This window comes from Paroedura picta, chromosome 1 (assembly GCF_049243985.1).
Source record: "Paroedura picta isolate Pp20150507F chromosome 1, Ppicta_v3.0, whole genome shotgun sequence".
Taxonomy (NCBI): domain Eukaryota; kingdom Metazoa; phylum Chordata; class Lepidosauria; order Squamata; family Gekkonidae; genus Paroedura; species Paroedura picta.
Window position 1 is genome coordinate 151,948,163 of NC_135369.1, and position 15,565 is coordinate 151,963,727.

At 40.0% G+C, this 15,565-nt stretch overlaps 1 protein-coding gene across 1 annotated transcript in view; it reads right to left on the bottom strand.

Annotated features, from left to right (window-relative positions):
* Nucleotides 1-596: 596 nt before the first annotated feature.
* AGPAT5 (1-acylglycerol-3-phosphate O-acyltransferase 5) overlaps nt 597-15,565 on the bottom strand; it is a 38,077-nt gene continuing 23,108 nt past the window's right edge. Inside the window, exons 6-8 of the mRNA XM_077309181.1 lie at nt 14,286-14,447; nt 5,028-5,151; nt 597-3,149 (exon numbers count right to left, since the gene is read on the bottom strand). Coding sequence (XP_077165296.1) covers nt 2,924-3,149; nt 5,028-5,151; nt 14,286-14,447 — 512 coding nt within the window. The 3' untranslated portion in view covers nt 597-2,923. The remainder of the gene's footprint in view (nt 3,150-5,027; nt 5,152-14,285; nt 14,448-15,565) is intronic.

Sequence of the window (15,565 nt, forward strand, 5' to 3'; positions counted from 1 at the left end):
TATTTATCAACTATGCATAAGGCTTGAACATGCTATATCTGGTTACGTTGCTTTCAATTTACTATATAGTAATTTATTGGCTATTATGACATTTCTTAACTTTGTATAAAATCCAGAGTTGGTTGTAATGCTGTCTGTTCAATTTGTAGTAGTTTGAATAACAGACATTCTTGCTGATGTTATGACACTGCATTACATAATAGTATTTTCTTATTATCAGTGGTTTTGTATTATATAAGGTTATTTAATCCTTTCTTGGATGTATCTAAAAATAAATTTTGACATGTCGGTAACTACCACTGTATTACTATATCTCAGATATTTTTCTCATTGTTGCTGTTTACTAGATCTAAAGTGTTGCCATTTGAGATTCAGCCTCACATATTCTTGTGCTGAGGATCCTGCAATTCTGAGGAGTAGGTTATTTTGGCAATCCGAGGAGTTGTAAAGACATAGGAAATATCATTTCTATGAATAGGACACTACTCATTTTTCTTTAGATCTAATGGCTGCTATTCTAAACATTGTTTCAGGTAGTTTCTCAGGAGGTCTTTCTATTAACCATAAAGTCTAAATAGCTATCAGTATTGTAGAACTAAAATCAAAATGGTGAATTGTATTTAATTCTTGAAATAAATATGCACAGAATATTTACAAACTTCTGGAGAAATACACAAGAACAAGATCCTGCTTATCCATTCTAGATTGAGGCAGAAACATTTACTGTTTCAAAATCTTGCATACTTTATAATTTCTGTTTATAATGGATTTTAAAATAATTCAATTCCATTAAAGCCAGCAGAAGATGCACATGAAAAATTAATGAAAGTTAAAAAAAAACCTCTACTATTTCATTTTTATGATGGAATCTTGACTTGTTTAATATAAAGCAACAAATATGAAGTAGGATCCTTTCTCCTACTTAATACAGAACAATTAGCCCCTTAACATCAGGAAAAAAATTTCCCAATATGTCACCCAGAGTAATCGCTACAAGAATCAATTGCTCTTAAAAATGTATTTGTGAACATAGGAAAGACTAATAGAATATGCATTTCCCACTAATATTCTACAGTGCAAACTTTGTACCTCAGTTTACGCCTCCTCAGATGTGCACACCAACTGTGAAATCATTGAAATTATTCCAAAATTACAGTGTTAACACGCTGGCCATGAAATGTTAGGTTAAATTCAAAATCAGTAGACAAAGGCACATACTCTACATTTTGGCAAGAACAAGTGGATGTTCCTTGTTACCATAAAATACAATATTGGCTGCATAGCAGCATTGCTCACCGCTATACTTAACCACAGGCTTCCATATGACTAAGGACCACTTCACACTTGGCTCTCCCCTTGACCCCCCCCCCCTTTGATTCCTCACTGGAATACTCACAGTAAAATATATTCTGTACATCTCTTCATAAGAAATGTAGTTCTATCCACAGTGATTATCTTGTGTGAAGCCATCCTCGAGTATCAGGGAACTCTGGAATATTCACCCCCATTTACAGCACACACAAATTAAAGTTAACAAAGGCTTGGCTGAAGAGTTCCAACAAGCACTTCTGGAAATCTAGCACAGGCAGCTTACACATTATTTAGCCTCAATTAGACTCAATATCTGAACACATTGCATATAAGTACTTCATAAACCAAGGAGTATTTAAACAAAGCAAGAAATCTGTCGGGAAAATTAAAATAGCAACCTTTTGTGAACAGAAACAACAAAAGTCAGTCAACAATAGAATGCAATCAAAATAGCATTTATCTTCTTTTAGTCTCCCCTTCCTTTTGGACTTTAAAAACAGTCATTTGTGTTCTACCAATTTATTTGTAAACGTGGGGGGAAATTATATTAAACTTTTAAAAAGTGAGATGTTGGTAGATATTAGCTTTGGTTTTTAGTTGTAACAGTGCTATAAGATTGTTGTGAAAGTACCACAAAGCTCAGGCTGAGAAAAATACACAGTCGTGGATTTTAACAGCTTTCCACTGGTAGAAGCAGCTTTGTACCCTGGCTTCCCTTTCAGACCCCCTGCAAGGCTACACATGAACAAACTACATGCTGAACAAAAAGCCATTATGGAGTGCTGCAGTGATGGAGGAAACTAGGACAAATAGCCTTCCTCACTCTTTTGCCAGCAGAATGCTGGTAGGATTGAATTTATAAGCCTAATTTATTCACAGCAAATACATTCATTGGTCCATTTAAATTTCTTGTCTTCTCGATAAACTAATAAGAGTTTAACCCAAACTTCCGTGAATATGGGAAGTTAGCTGCATCATTCTATGCTGGCCTTCCTGTCCCCCAGCACCTTCTGAGCTCTGAAAAGTTGCTGCTGAGAGCTGGACTACTTTCCAAAATACTATGTCAGGCAGTGTGGAAAGCTGGAAGAAGGTGTGTGTGGGGGGGGGAGGAGAGGAGAGATCTGCCCAACATGCTTTCTTCACTCTTGCAGCCTCATTAATAATTTAAAATACTAGCTGACATGAGAATATGGGAAGGATGATTCTGACGGATAGGCCGTCCTGCTGCAGTCCCACATGCCACGCGGTATTTTGCTCAAGAGGGTCCTCCAGCTCCAGCAGCAGTAACGTTCCCCGCGGTCACTCGGAAAAGCATAACAAGTTATTCTGCTATAGCTCGTTCTGTTGGCCAAAGCACTGATCCTGTGCAAATCGGTAAACCACTAATGGATGGGAAATTGCTAAAACAGAACAGCTCCTCTGTTGAACTTCTTGGGAAAAAAAAATTAGGAGCACAATGACATATAGATTGTTTTCCACAATGGCCACAGGTCACAAGTCACAATTTCTCCAAAGTTCCATTAATAAGGCTTTATTTACATTTCATTATAAATTCATGAAAAAGTTTTACGTGATGTGAAAGACAGGACGAGTGTCAGACTGTAGGATCTCCTTACACTATAATACTGACCCACAGCCAGCCAAATAAAGTCCCATAGATCCAAGTTTTCATGTAAAGTTTTCTCCCAGATTCTGTCAGTAACATACTAGCAGTCAGGCCAGTCAAAAACAGTAAGGATGGCAAAGTTTTCTTGAGGCTTAGTCTGGAATGAACACATTTTCCAGGGAACCTGCTTCTTCGTTTAGAATCTTTTGCTTCATAGAAGTCTATTAGCAACCTAAGAACAAAACAAAAAATAATAGAAACATACACAGAAAAAAAAGCCACATTAGTGTACCAAAAAAAAGCCAAATTAGTGTACCATATCCTTTTGGTCAGGAACTTACTTCCATAGTTTCCTTAGAAGTATAACAATTTATCCTTCTGTTCTGTTGTTTTAAGAATTATTCAGTGCTACACAATAAAATCAGAGTCCAGTACACCTTTAAGACCAACAAAGATTTATTCAGGGCGTGAGCTTTTGAGTGCAAGCACTCTTCCTCAGACGAAAGCTCACGTCCTGAATAAATCTCTGTTGGTCTTAAAGGTGTACTGGACTCTGATTTTATTGTGCTACTTCAGACCAACACGGCTACCCATTTGAATCAGTGCTACACACTAAGACTTCAAATCCTTAAATGTAATGATAGAAGAACTGAAATTAATCGAGCTCACGCATTACTGTGGCCATATCTAGTTGTGAGCTAACACAATCCCTTTGTGTTACACGGTTAATGTTTCTTCATCAGTTCATCCCTCAATAAAAATTACCTATTCCCCCTTCCCATGTAGTATTTAAATAACTAGAAAACTTTGTGAAACAAGGATTGGGGCTTCAAAGTTCTTTCCCCCCAGTAGAATTAATGAATTGACTTTATTCTAGATACTGTACAATGGTAAGAAATGCGGCAGTTCTGTATAAAATTATATAGTTGATATCATCTACCTCACTTTTCCAGACCATTATGACACACATTTCCCTGGCATGCCACTGGATGTAATTAATGAAGACAGAATACTCAGTGAGAGGATACAGGGTAGATTCCCCCGCATATGGCAGGGGACACATCACAGGTTTACTGTTGCTTTTGGCAGCCTCATCTTTCTTATGACATACTGTGCTACTGAAAGAGGCCTAAATTATATGGTGCACCCATTTGAATCAAGCTGTCATCAAGGAACAAAAGTCCCTTCTGCCAAATGTTTTAGTTTCATACACTCTTCCTTTAAAAGCAAGACCCACAGCAGATGCTGTGTGCCCTGCCTGTACAGAAAGACCGCTCCTTGCATCAGAGGAAGTTTCCAATGCTCTAATTTGAGCACATCCCGAAAAACACATTACCCTTGCTTTGACCAAACAGCGAAGAGATGTATCAACATCTCACAACAGCAATGGAAGTCAAATTCATGATCTGTCACTTAACGCATGATGGCTGGAAAGCCATCGTCCCATTTAATCTAATGTGGGCAAAATTTTTTAGCACATACAAGTAGTTTCTGTAAATAGCAAGGGTCAATCATGCTCTCTTACAGGGTTGTTCTGAGGTTAAAATGCAGGAGGGATGAAATGTGTACATATTTCATGTATGCTCTGAACTCTGAGGAGGGAGGGCAGGATAAAAATGTCAGCAGCAGCAGTAAAGTAGCAGCATACAATAGCCTTCCCTTCCTCTACCCACAACAGATACCCTGTGAGGTAGGTGGGCTGAGACAGCCCTGACAGGACTCCTCTGTGAGAACAGCACTATCAGGACTCTTGACTAGTCCAAGGTCACCCAGCTGGCTGCATGTGGAAGAGCGGGGAATCAAAGCCCACTCACCTAATTAGAAGTCACTGTTCTTAACCACTACACCACACTGGCTCACTTTGATATACTTAGGTCTTATTATAAGCAGTCTAACATGGGAGTTTTTAAACTGTGACTTTTAAAGGTTTTGCTGTTTTTACTGTGGTTTTTATATTGCTTAATTTTTATTGTGAGCTTCCTTGAATTCCACAAAGGAGAAAGGTGGCTAATAAATGTTTTAAATAAACAAATCTATACTGAGTTTTACAGAAACCCCAGTCTAGATCAATGATGTTGTAAATGCAGTACAATGAATTGTGATTACTTACTTATCCTTGATTTCAAAACGTTCATGAAGCCATCTTCTCATGTACATCTGTTCCTTTGGAATATCTTTTACATCAATTCGATCAACATAAATGTGGATTCTTGGGCACTCCTTACAAAGAAAATCTAAAAACCCAAATGGATACAAAACAATAGTCCAGGCTATATATATAATCAATATTTATAGAAAAGTTTTTTTTTTTTTTGCACATTCATAGTAGGATTAAAGTCCTGTCTCAAAGCTGGCTGCTCTGTGCCATTTTGCACCATCAGTGGTATGGAAGAATATCATGGCAGGATTGAAGAGGAATAACAGTAGTCCTCATCTGTTTCACATATATATTTCTGGTAAGGGCTTGGAGGAGGAGTGTGGCTCATGGCTTAACTGCCACTCAGCGCTTAACACCCACCCAGGGCAACTGTCCCGCCCCGAGTGTCTCCTCCTCCAACTGGCTTGCCTGTCTGTCTAGCAGCCAGCCAATTACCTTACATCCCCCACCCCTCACCACCCCTCCTCCTTCCACTTCCCTCTGAGGCTTGGAGGCTGCAGATCCCTGCTGCGTGAGAGCTGCCTCTGCTGGTGAGTTCCCTAACAGCAGCCTGAAGCCTTTCTACGTCCTGGGGGAAGGGGGAGGCTGTCCGCAGTTCTTTCACACACAACTTAGTCTAGCACCTCTTGCATTCCTGAATGCAACGGGCTTGGCCCCTAGTCTCTTATAAAGACTGGGCTGGAACCAATGTACCTGTTCTTCTAATGACAAAGCATTCTTCCATAAGTGTCCCTCTGGCAGAAGAAGCATGGCACATTAGCACAAGACACTTTGTACCAGAAGAAAACTTACAGTGTCAGATAGAGGCTCTACCCATCATTAGAACATGATTGTTGACCACTAATGATATTTATTTCCTTTGGAAAGCATTAAAAATATTATGCTGGCTTTACATACATCACTTCCAATATAACAAAGTAGTTAAAAGTGGGTTTTCAAAGACTCCATACACATAGTTCCTGACTCCCAAATGGACCATGAGTTGGATTCTTCCAACTTTCCCACTCACTCTCAATCAATTCCCCTTCTTAGTACAGCACCAGCCCGACAGTGCTGTTGTACACAGTGGTCCCATAACCCCCAATGTAGCTTTTTTCAACGATTACCTTCTTCCTTTTTTCTCCAGTGGAAGAACTGGGTGGATACAATATCATAGCTGCAAAAGGTGCACACGAGACAAAACCACACTTTTGGCTTAGGCATAGTTTTACTGAATCCATTTGAAACTGAGAATCATGGTATCAGAATCAAAGGGATACTCATGAATTCGAACATGTCAAACTTAGAGCCACTTGGACCTATATCTTAGGTAAACCACAGACAAATTTTCTGATAGTAATTTAGACAAAATACTTGCACCTAAATGGGTGGTCCTGCTACTAAGGACCAAGTCTGGTCCTGCTACTAAGTATTAAACCCATCCAACTGGCTATTAATATTTAATTCTGTCTTGCTTCATTATTGTTTGTGTGTTTTGGATAATATAACTGCATGCCCAGGAATATAAATTTCTAATAACTGTTCTGTTGAAGTGTTAAAGGGGGGAATAAGTTTGAATACTGAATGTTTTTGTTTGTGCACTACTTATACATTTGTACTCTAGAGAGGGATTACCAAAGCTGAAAGCTAATTAAACATAATAAAGCTTCCTGGCTAGCGATTTTTGGCGAGACCGGAAACCTGTGGGAAACAATTGCAACGCTACTGGATTCCACTACAAAGGCAGGTATGCATAACGCTGAATTCCACTATTTTAAATTTCGGAATTGCTTAATGTAAACAATTGGCCACATTGATTCTTGTGCGGAATGGGCCTAAGAAACCCTCTATAAGTTCTTTGCCAGCCAGGTTTTTATGCATAGCCACACACCAGTGAGACACAAAGAATACACAAATACGTGAGAACACTATCACTGGACATTCTCTTTCGACAAACAATCTTAATCAGCTATTTTTGAACACAGTAGCACCTCAGGGACTGACAAGATTTTGGGGGTATAGGTCTCAAAAGCTCATACCCTGAAACTCCTGTTGGTCTCTAAGAGGCACGAGGCTTGAATCTAGCTGTTCTACTGCAGACCAAAATGGCTACTGTTTCGAAAAACCTTATTCAATGATCTGGACAGGTACAAGCACAGCTATCTGCCATCCTGGAGAAGTATAATCTAGAATCATATTTCAGCCATACAAGTGTTGCAGCCACTGCATGATGAAGCAATATGGAGGTCAAAGTATGCTTTGAAAAGACATGCCCCCAAGGCAATTCTGCAACTTCTTCCCGTATGTGGAAGCCACTACTGGATTGTTCTCTTCCTCTACCGTTTTGCTCCCAGCTTTAAAAATTATTTTAAAAACTCAATTATTCAGTGTAGCTACAGCCATAATCAACTGGATATGATCAACAGCGTCAAGAAACTATTTTAATTATGCAGTTCATCTTAGTGAGCCCAAGCCATTTTTAAAGACACAATGTCACTTAAGTTAACCAGTGGATAAAAAGAATTTATAGCATTCCTGTTTTTGTGGTGGAACAGCTGGATTCTATCATAGGAGCTACTAAAGGTTGATGGTTGTCCCATGACCCTTAATTTCACATCAGTTCAACTCCCCAAAGGCTTATGTAATTAAGCTACAAAAACCTAAACCTTGTTGCAGCAATTCATTAAGTAAAATTACATCCAACATTAGGAATACTGGCTTGAAATGCCAAGGTTTGATGAGTTGCTTAATTGTGCCAATACTTGCCAGAAGGCTATTCTTGGATTTAGGAATAAAACAAAACTCCTCTCTACATCCACATCAGGCAACTTATTTTTGAATCATACATTACCTCAAACATTTGATTAGGGACAACTTTCTTACTGTGAAACAGAAACTGATTAAAATGGGTAAAGTAAACTCTCATAGGGACAAATGTTAACAGCATTAAGGAAACTATAATAATTTCAATCTCATGGAATAGAGGAAGGGAAACTAATCAACAAGCATCTGTATTTATTCCTAGAAGCATCATAATTATGAGAAACTGAAAAAGGGGCAATTTAAGATAATTTAATTGGCAAATATACTGAAAACGGTCATGACTGGGGAAGGCACTGGCAAACCACCCCGTATTGAGTCTGCCATGAAAACGCTAGAGGGCGTCACCCCAAGGGTCAGACATGACTCGGTGCTTGCACAGGGGATACCTTTACCTTTACCTTACTGAAAACATTATTGCACTAAGATTACAACTCTTAGTATTTGTGTGTATTGTTTTTCTTGAGAATCTTCTGCTGATATTGGATCAACAATCTCTCCAAGAAAGGATGCAAAGGTAAAAAATAATCAAGCATAATAATGGAAAAGTATTACAGAACAAGAAAAAAGCCAAGAAAGAAGCTAAATATTTGTTTTAGTTTTGGAAAATAATTTGGATCTAGAATAATTTGTACTAATGCTCACAGAATATGACTTCCCCATCTACTAATATTAAAGCCCCAGATGCACCCTGAAATGCTGCTCCAGGGAAGGACACCCTTGGAATAGCAGAGAAATTTAGAGTTGCTGTGTGGCAGAGGTGGCAAAAAAGCCACATTCTGTGGGTTTAAGTCCTTGTGTGCATGGAAACTCTATTCTGGATTCAGGCCAAGGTCATATTCACTCAAGATGAGTATTATAAAGGTTTCTGTATAAAACAATCTACTGCATTAGATGATAATTCCTGTATATACCATTTGTGTGTGTGTATGTATGTGTGTATATACACACACGCAGCATATATTCAAGGTATTTACTGTTTAAATGTGGCTAATTTGGCACATCGACTAAAATGTATACCATGGTAATACATTACTGAATAGTTTATTATAAAGCTTTGTAAATTTACTGGGGTTGATTCTAACCATATATTATCAATCCCCTGTGCCAAATGAACTAATTAATCAAAGCAGTTATACTCCAGATTTTGGCTATAGTATGAAGAATTCCTCCAATTTCTGCTGGAGAACAAAACAAATTGGAGCAAGGCTCCTTAAACTGGAGGAAGACTACTTGGACGATGGTTGGACCCACTCAACTGTGACTCCATATGTATTTTTGTCCAAGCAAACACACTTTATTTTCTACAAATCTCTGTATGTGGAGGGAGAAGTTTCTACTATTTTCTCTTTCTCTCAAACTGAAAAACTTAGCTATAGGTAGTCCCGTAGCATAGGGTACAGCAGTTTGTATAGACTGGCTATATTTGCAACTTTGCTTGTAAAAAGCAATGGCATTTATACTTTTACATTTCATAAATGTACCAAATAGTAATATTTTACATTCTAATTTAGAAATGTGTTGTGCTGCATATATTTCCGTTTTTACTGAGTTCCTGGGTTCTTCCTGAATTCCAATCCCTCCTCCCACTCCTAGTTTTAAAGATTTCATTTATAGCTCTAGATGCATTTCTTTTTAATAAACCACTTAACAGCACACATACATAAATTCGTAGATAAATAATAGTACATGTCCCCTCCCCTTTGTTCATTTTAGTACATGGCAACAGCTGAAGTGAGGATTCTATTCTGAAAATGGCACGAATGGAGCAAGAGTGGGGCAGTAATTTCAAATTAATGAACACTGACAGAAGCAGAACTCTGCCTTATGCAAACTTATCAGACTGTAAGCAAACGGCAAAGAATGAGAATAATTATACCGCGGCAGGAATGAATGAGTGGCTCAACTAGAAGTTGTGGGAGTTGAGGAATATAATCTGTCATTGGTTCAAGCAATCTAGAGTAGAAAGAGCTTAAATAAATATACCAGACATAAGTGAAGGGGAGGTGAAGTACTTTTCCTTGTTTTATGTCAATCATTCTTTGACTACAGCCTCTGTTAACCTGGAAAAGGAAACTTCATGGAGGTTGTTGTTGTTATTGTTGTTGTTATGTGCGAAGTCGTGTCCGACCCATCGCGACCCCATGGACAATGATCCTCCAGGCCTTCCTGTCCTCTACCATTCCCCGGAGTCCATTTAAGTTTGCACCTACTGCTTCAGTGACTCCATCCATCCACCTCATTCTCTGTCGTCCCCTTCTTCTTTTGCCCTCGATCTCTCCCAGCATTAGGCTCTTCTCCAGGGAGTCCTTCCTTCTCATGAGGTGGCCAAAATATTTGAGTTTTATCTTCAGGATCTGGCCTTCTAAGGAGCAGTCAGGGCTGATCTCCTCTAGGACTGACTGGTTTGTTCGCCTTGCAGTCCAAGGGACTCGCAAGAGTCTTCTCCAGCACCAGAGTTCAAAAGCCTCAATTCTTTGACGCTCGGCCTTCCTTATGGTCCAACTTTCGCAGCCATACATTGCAACTGGGAAGACCATAGCCTTGACTAAACGCACTTTTGTTGGCAGGGTGATGTCTCTGCTTTTTAGGATGCTGTCTAGATTTGCCATAGCTTTCCTCCCCAGGAGCAATCGTCTTTTAATTTCTTTGCTGCAGTCCCCATCTGCAGTGATCTTGGAGCCCAGGAAAATAAAATCTGTCACTATCTCCATTTCTTCCCCTTCTCCTTCTATTTGCCAGGATTCATGGAGGTATCCTGATCAAAAAGAAGATATGGTCAACACCTGTGACAGACTGCACTTTGAAGTACTGTACAAACAGGTAAAGGACTGTGACGGGTTGATTCTTCACCTAGCCAGAGAGCCTTGAGTGACAGAATGCTCCAAGAAATCTGATTTGTTAGCTTAAGAGCAGAAACAGTCTTGAAGAGGTGCATGTTGAGAAGAGAGTCAGTCAGATTTCTGCCATGAGGACACAGCCTGATTTCAGTCTTAGCTGAGAACAGTTTAACATGGACAGGGCACCAGGGGTAAGGTTGGCAAAAAAAGTTTGTAAAGTTAGGCAACATCTCCCATTCAGGCCGAGAAAAAAAGGATAGATCTTCTAGAGCAGAGATTCCCTACCAGGGGTCGGTTGACCCTCCAGGTTCTGTGGGAACTTTGGAGGAGGTCTGCAACCTTTTCTCTCTTGCCTAGAGAACTGGCTGCCTCCGCCTGAAGGGCTCGGTGGGCAGGCCATGGGTGTAATAATCAAAGGGAGGGAGGTGGCTGTGGCATGGTATGGGAAGGGTTCAGGCTGAATTCTCAGCTCCTGCCCTTCTTTCCAGCCTATCTGAGGCAGATAGTAGTAGTAGTAAATGTGGGGGGAGGGAGCAAAAGGAATTGAAGGGTGCATGTAGTTTTGTCACTTCCAGGGGCATTGTTAGGAGGCATGGCCAGCTGACATCACTTCCCAGGGTCCTTGAAGCCTGAACATTTATTTCAGGGGCTTAGCCATGGCCAATGGATTGAAAAAGGCTGTTCTAGAGAGAGAAGGAATTTCTCTCACCCAGTTGAAACAGGGTGATAGCTCTGAAGGCTGCAGAGACCCTTGATCTGATGTGGTTAGAAACTCAAGACAAATACTGATATTTCAAGAGAAGGAGGTTGGGTACTGGAAAGAGTATACAAGCCTTCTGGAAAGCAAGAGTCAGAGATTATTCGAAGGAAGTGTGCTATAGTGTTAGGAGAAAACAATGGAACAAAGCCTCTCAACATAAAGAATTAAATCACTGTGAAAAGCTTAAGAAACTCTTGTTAGCCTGAAACATAAGAACTAAAGTCTGTGAATGGACTGGTTTTAGCTCAGTGCTATCTACATTGAGTGACACCATAAATTTCAACCTCTGATTTCACCGGACCTTTACTGAATATAAAATATTTTGTTAATTTTGAATTTCAAAACATCTCATGTTCCATTTTCAGTTATTTAAGTTAATGGGCGATCCCGACCCTTCCCTCAGGTTTCTGGGCTAAGCCAGCAGTCAAATACTGTGCTGCGACAGGGTGGGACAACTAGTTCCTTAGGAAAGAAAAACTGAGGGAAAATCTTGCGAGGGGGGGGGGGAGTGGATAAGGCCGTAACAATATGTATTTAACTTTCAATATATCCCACAATTTCACATGAAATGGCTGAAGTGAAAAAGAACGTTAACACTGCAATCTTTACCACCTTGCAAAGCAGCCCCCTGAAAAGCCCATTTGAAGGTCATGACTGGGATATGCAAGAGCTCACAAGACAAAAGTTACTCCAAAATACTGCATTCCATGTAGAAAGAGGTAGAGAAGAGGCTTTTCGAGCCTGGCGAGGCTGGGGTAGGAGGCAGTAGACTCCAGCCCAGAGAGGAATGCAGCCACCCCTCCCCACCACACTCTGGTGGGCCGCACAGCCCTCCTGTGGCCCTCCTGCGGGTTCTCTGCGCGGTGAGCAGGAGCGCAATGGCGGAGCACAATGGCGGCGAGTTCGCCAGAGCACTCCTGGCCGGGGCTGTTGGGGGCGAGCAGTAGTGAGGCTGGACCAATCATGAAGCACACAGCGAAGGCACTCTGCCCAGGAGGGCTTAGCGCTTTTATATCTTTTATATGACAGTCTTGTGGCACCTTACAGCACCTTCAATAAGTGCATACTTTTTTGCTGTAATATACTAATATGGCTCATATTCCGGAATTTATGAAGAGTTATAAAACTACTTATTTGCATTGTGAACTGAAACTTTAATCTCATCCTAGCACAACAGATTTCATATCATTCATACATTCACCAGTTTCAGTCTGCGGCAAGTGCAGAGAAACCAAACCAAGCATTCACACTTAAATCTGAAAATGTTTTGGAACAGCATTACGTCTGTCAAGCATTACAGCGGCAGGAAATAAATTGAACAAACAAATAAATAAATAAATCGAACAAATCAAACAAACAAACAAACAAACAAACAAACAAATAACACGTATGCATCAAACAAATTTAAGAACTGAAACAAAAAATGCCTATGAAAACCTAAAACAATTAAATGAGAATATCTTTGGCATTAACCCTAGGTACAATAAAAATGCTTTAAATGCTCTATTTGGTGGAAAATTACTACAGGAACTCTATAAACTAGATGGTTACTACAAATCTTTTACACCTACTTGGAAGGTCTGTATTAATAGCACCCAAAGAGACTTCAAGAAATGTATGTCAATATTAGCCAAGTTTTTCCATGTTTGGGGCAGCTTTGGAAGCCAGTGGACATCTGCAGTCACCATGATGACGCCTCTTTCCTCACTTCAGAGACTAGCGAAGTCTCGTTTCTGTGTTCTGAGCACCTCCGAAATGCAGAACAAGGCCAAGGAAACTTCCCCATTTCTCTTTCCCATATCTCCCACCCAAGAGAAAGTTTGCCAAACTCTCTAGTGGAATGGAACTGCGGCTCCCTGTTCTTAGCAGATATACAAGATAAACAAGATCACCACAGGGACAGCTGACTCCAATCTTGATATCTGATGACAGTTGAAAAAGTTATTCTTAGGCTTTGGAATGATGAAGAAGTTCCAGTTGTAAAAAGCATGTTCTGTATGTCGGAGGCAAAGTGCCATTACTGAGTCGCAGCCCAAGAATGATCATTTCAAGCTTAGCTATTGCTAAGATCTGTAGGAGGGGAAGCTCCCAGCTTGTTGGAACAAAATACTATACCTGTCATATAACATGAATATGCTCAGAACATTAACATGAACTTGTTCTTCCTTCCAATGATTTTGCTAGGATACTGAAGATAATGGACGCCCTTTGATATATGGGAAGCAATAATACCGGGCTGAATTTTCACGGAAAAACTTTCAGTGTGGAAAAACTTTTTGCTCCCTGAAATGTTTGCTGCAATTCTCAACAGCAAGTTTGGCAGGGCCTTTTTTTCTGGGAGGCTACACATATCAGCCAACTGAGGAGGGGTGGGGGCCCAGCATGATAATGTCATAGTGCCATAAAAAGCAGATTTAGCTACATGGTGATGTATCCCACCCCCATATGTAAGTAACAGCAATTTTTTTGCCTTCAACTCTGAAGGAGACTTTTACTTTGTGTTGAAATTCTAGAATGGTGTTGAAGCTCTAAAACTAGGGGAGGGAGAAATAACAAATAAAAGTACTTCAAGATTTTTTGTTTGTTTTTGCAGTGCACATACATGCAAATCATAAGGGATGAAAAAAATTGTATATTTCACTACCTCAAAAACAAAGCTATTGTTAAGCATCTGGCAAGCTATAATACATGGCAGTGGACGACAAACTGTACAAGTCTTCTCAAACATATTACAGAAATCAAGTACTTAAAAATTCATCTTCTGTAATGTCTTTTTAGAGTTCGAACTAGAATTTGAACTGATCCACTCACCTGTCATGGATGGTGCCACTTTTCTTTGTCCTTTAAGATCCACAGTGCCTTCATATGCCACTGTAACATCATACACTGCATCTAAGTAATCCTTCAGTGAGTCCACAGCAACATGTGTAGCCTTCACTCGTGGTGTAAGAACATGCTGTAACACTGCAAGTTCTAAGGGGAAAAACAGTACACATAATGGAGAGGTATAATAAAAAAGTATTAAGGGATACCCAGGATGAAAAGTGGGTGTTGTAGAATTTCCCACCTACAGTTTGCAACTTACACATGGTTATAGTGGAACGCTTAGGTTACCCTTGTACTGGGACCAAAATTGGAAAGTGGACATGTTACTACCGACTATGTAGTAATAAGACAAAAATGACACACTTTTGTAAAACAGTATGAAAGTTAGGGACCTGCAAACAGTAGCATTCCTTCACTAAAGAGTTAGTATTCCGCTTGTGTGACTGTCCCCAGGTTTTACTATACCTTCATGTGCAAAAAACAATTCAACATATAAAATTTCCACCCACCCTTGCTGCATTTCCATTTCCACCCAGAAGAAGAGTTGGTTTTAATACCTTACTTTTCTCTAACCGAAGAAGTCTTAAAGTGGCTTACCATCTCCTTCCCTTCCTCTCCCCACAACAGGCATCCTGTGAGGTAGGTGGGGCTGAGAGAGCCCTGATATGACTGCTATGTGAGAATCCCATTAACAGGGCTATGACAAGCCCAAGATCACCCAAATGGCTGCATGTGGAGGAATGGGGAATCAAACCCATTTCGCCAGATTTAGAAGATGCCACTTTTAAACACTACACAAAGTTTCCCCTTTTCTTTTAGGCTGCCTCTTTGGCTATTCCTTGTTTGCACAGATCTACCAAAACAACCCTACAACCAGTTGTAGGATGGGCCTTCTCTTTCCAAATTAATTTCCAGCCTTAGGCACAAACCCAGACAGGTTCTGCTTGCTGGTCAAACTGGTAACAGACACATAGGCCACCTGTCACCCTGCAGACCATTTCCATCAAACTCACTATCAATCAAGGTGAAGTATTAACTTCTGATCAACCTTTAGGTTGTGATTGCCTCTACTGTTCTAGTCCTTATTCATGTGGCAAATATCAAGTTTGTTCTGTGTAAGGTGATTCTTAAAATAAGCTTCATAATCGTATCATGGGAAGTTCTTTTAGTTAAAGAAGGGAAAGGCAAGTTGGGCTTCATTATCATAAATTAGAATATCCTGCAGTTAATAGAACTGCTTTCCAAAAATAATATTCAAAAGAAAA